The sequence below is a fragment of the Pundamilia nyererei genome, unplaced genomic scaffold, assembly GCF_000239375.1.
Source record: "Pundamilia nyererei isolate P.nyererei 1_Seehausen unplaced genomic scaffold, PunNye1.0 scaffold00177, whole genome shotgun sequence".
Classification (NCBI taxonomy): domain Eukaryota; kingdom Metazoa; phylum Chordata; class Actinopteri; order Cichliformes; family Cichlidae; genus Pundamilia; species Pundamilia nyererei.
The window spans coordinates 938,184-941,630 of NW_005187578.1; the positions used below are offsets into that span (position 1 = coordinate 938,184).

Below are 3,447 nucleotides of genomic sequence, written 5' to 3' on the forward strand. Positions count from 1 at the left end.
TACGAGTCTGTGATCTACATCTGCGATCCTTTTAACGAGGACTAAACACAAGACTGTAAGTTCATGCTGCTGATTGTTAGCACCATCACTAAACAAACAGTCGAGCACTCCAGTCTAAATGTTCCTGATTGAGATTTAAAATCCGACACAGCTGTCATCTGACGAAAGCTGAACTTATAAGGCCCGCAGCTACGAACACCGAGTCTTTGATCACCGTTATAAATCTTTCAGTTCGCAGAAATGTTTTTTTATTTTCTGTCCATCATCCGACCAGCTCCTTCAGCAGAAAATCCCACCGCACTGCGGTTCCCAGCTGCCGTCTCTTCACGACTGTTTCACAGCATTCGGACTCACTCTGTGCCCTTAGAATATCATGTCTCCTTGGAAGTGACGCTGATAGTTTAGCTTTATTTTTCCAGCCGTTCAGGGAAGACTCGACAGGAGCTTTTATTCTTGTAAATGTTGCTGTGCTTTCTAAATTAAAGAGTTCAGTCGAGTGTTTCTTATTAAAACTTTGAAGTGAATCCACCTGATCTGATTAAGGTCGCCCACACTTTGGCTGAAAGTGCACCCTCTCAACATAACGAGGATGCTTTTCTATTAATTGCCAATGTTTTGGAGTCGAGGGTTCTTATGAGTTTGAACTTAATCCGCCCTTCATTTCCTCACATCGACGCTTGCGCCTCTCACTGCGTCCACCGCTTAATGAACCGAGTCAGAGTTCATCCAGTTAAGATCTCGCTGCTTGGCACAGACTTGGTCTACTTCATTTCTGATGCTTAATCATTCTCCAGCTCCTCGTAAACAAAAATTTGGATGTAGCTCAGAGATCTTCTCTGGGGACTAAATTCAGATTTTATCTGCTTTTTTAACTCATTCCACTGTTTAACTAATGTTCTTTAGCAGCTCCGCAGCACCGAAGGACAAAAGAGTAATTTTACACCAAATTTAAGGGTTGAGCTTTGGCCTCTTTTTTCCATGTGGAATAATGAGATGCAGTCCTAATAAAGCACATTAGGTCTCAGTCTTGCAGGTCTAGAGACCGTCAGCGAGTCCACTGTCAATCACTGGACACTGGAAAAGAAAAGGGGAATTCCCAGTTCCAGAGTTGTTGCTGTGGTGGTTATTCTGGTCTCTTTTGCTTTTTGTTGCTTAACTATCCTCTTAAAGTCTGATAAACCCTGAAATTACTCAATTCAGCAATTAGCCAGCCCGTGCCAGTTATTTGCTGGTCATTTGATTAAGCTTGCTCTAATAAGAAGAGAGTTAGTGGCTCCCAAACGTTCAAGATTTCTCTGCTTATTGCCTCTCAAGACGTGACATCATTCAGAAAATTCAACAACTTTTGTGAGAAATTCTAGAAAATAGACTCTTCTGATTTCCCGCGCTGGAAATGTATTTATTTTCCTTGATTAACTAAATCTGTTTAAGTCCTGATGAGGTCATCGTCAGAGAGAATTTGTGCTTCTGCACAAAGTACCAACATTTAGTACCAACATCTTCCAATCAGACGTTGTCAGGCTGAAATGTGACACTTAAAACTCCAAACATGACTGTTTCTACTTTTCTATTCAGCTTCTAATGTGAAAATTTAAAAATATTCTGATTGGCTGGGTCATGAATCCTCTTCTATAAATTAGTTTATTGGATTACTGAGTGAAGACTGTTGACTTTGCTGTTGTTCAGCCTCCCTTTAATATATTTTTGGTTTCTTTTGGTTTTCATTGATTAATTGTGTCCATTTAAGTCTTCAAAGATGTCAGTGTGGCACAATAATAAGTCTTTCTAAGAGAGAATCTATCTAAACCCTGCAGTTAAGCCATTAACCCACAGGCTCACTGTGGTGTGTTCAATGGGAAGAATTCATAATGTCAACGTTTAAACATCCGACTCTGAGAAACTCTGCTGACCTGGTAGATGACGACTCTGAACTTGTTGCGGGTGAGCAGCTCATCCTGCGTGGACTCCACCTTCTTGACTCGGACGTTTTGCTTCTCCACGCGTGTCCGGACCTCCTTGACGTTGGCGCTGACTTTGCGGGTTTTCTGCAGGAGCTTCTCCACAGTGCCGCTGGTGTCGGTGTGGTCCTTTGCCAGCTTCAGGACGTCCCCCTGGATGGTCTTGATGTTGTTCTCCAGATCCTGCTGACGCTCCTCCATGCGCTGCTGGGAGGACTGGACGTTATCGATGATGCTGGCCACGCGCTCCAGCAAAGACAGGATGGTCAGGGCGCTGATGGGGTTCCCGGCCTCATCCTCCATCCCGGCGATCTCCAGCTTCTCCTGGATGCCTGCGCTGTGGTACTTGAGCTGATCCATTATCAGGACTCCTGAGATTCAAACTTAAGTTGTAAGAAAAGTTGTGGTTTGGTTGTGCAGAACGGAACCAGGATCGTTGGGGTTACCGTCAGGGAGACCAGGGCAGCAGCACCAAGCACTTTGACCCAAACTCCGGTCTGGGGACGGGAGAGAGGAGCAAACTCCACCTACTCCTTTTAAAAAAGGCTTCGGATCCAAAGGCAGCCTGATTCAGTCCTCATCGGGATGTGGGCCAGGTGATAAACTTAGAGGGGAGCAGCAGTGCTCACACGAAACCCCCCTGCAGCTAAAAATAAAAACTCTTTGTAAGGCGACACGCTGACATTTTGGGAAATGCAAAGCAGGAGATGATGGAAATTCCCATTCAAGTCCCACTTTTCGATGCCAGCCCCACACAAGACTGATTCATAATTTTCCGTCAGTTTCACACGTTACACGCCAGCAGCTGTGAAACATGTACATCAGCAACAGCTTAGGAGTCACTCTGCAGGCCTGCAGGGGCAGATGCAGCGAAGTCCCAGTTGTCTGGTGTGATTACACAGCGCGGGAATGTTTAGGGGATTAAACACTGCAGCTCTGCCCTTTTTGCTTTCCCAGGACGACAGAGTCCAAACATTGACTGAGATTCAGATCTGAGGCTCTTTATAGAGATGACTGACAGTTCCAGAGCGCGAGGAGGAGTATCAGAGCGACACTATTTTAACACCTGGTCCTCTGAAGCGGCACCGCACAGAGGGGTTTATTTAGTCTGCACTGTTCAGTGTGCAGCACACGTGTGTTAATATGTTGTATTTAGTGCTCGTTGCTTCACAGTCTGACAGCATGAAACCAAACGCGCAGGCTACACTTCATCCTTCAATGACGTGCTGAAAAATGGGTTTTATGAATTAATACACCTTCGCTTAAAGCTCCTTCATCATGTACCAGCAAACTGAAAACAGTCTCACAGCAGTCTGTGAAACACTCACAAAATATAATCTATTGATTTGTGTTCCTGAACACCAATTTTACATTTTGTAGAAAAAAAACATGTTTGTTTGTTTGTTTTTTTTACAGTCCAGACTTTCTATTGATTCACATGTCAGAACAGGAAGTGGAATTTTTCCAGACGTAACCTCTGAGGTCTAAC

The 3,447-nt window shown here is 44.4% G+C and overlaps 1 protein-coding gene across 1 annotated transcript in view; it reads right to left on the reverse strand.

Annotated features, from left to right (window-relative positions):
• cavin4a (caveolae associated protein 4a) overlaps window positions 1-2,592 on the reverse strand; it is an 11,835-nt gene extending 9,243 nt beyond the window's left edge. Inside the window, exon 1 of the mRNA XM_005746342.2 lies at window positions 1,911-2,592. Within this exon, the coding sequence (XP_005746399.1) occupies window positions 1,911-2,318 (408 nt within the window). The 5' untranslated portion in view covers window positions 2,319-2,592. The remainder of the gene's footprint in view (window positions 1-1,910) is intronic.
• Between the last annotated feature and the right edge of the window lie 855 nt (window positions 2,593-3,447).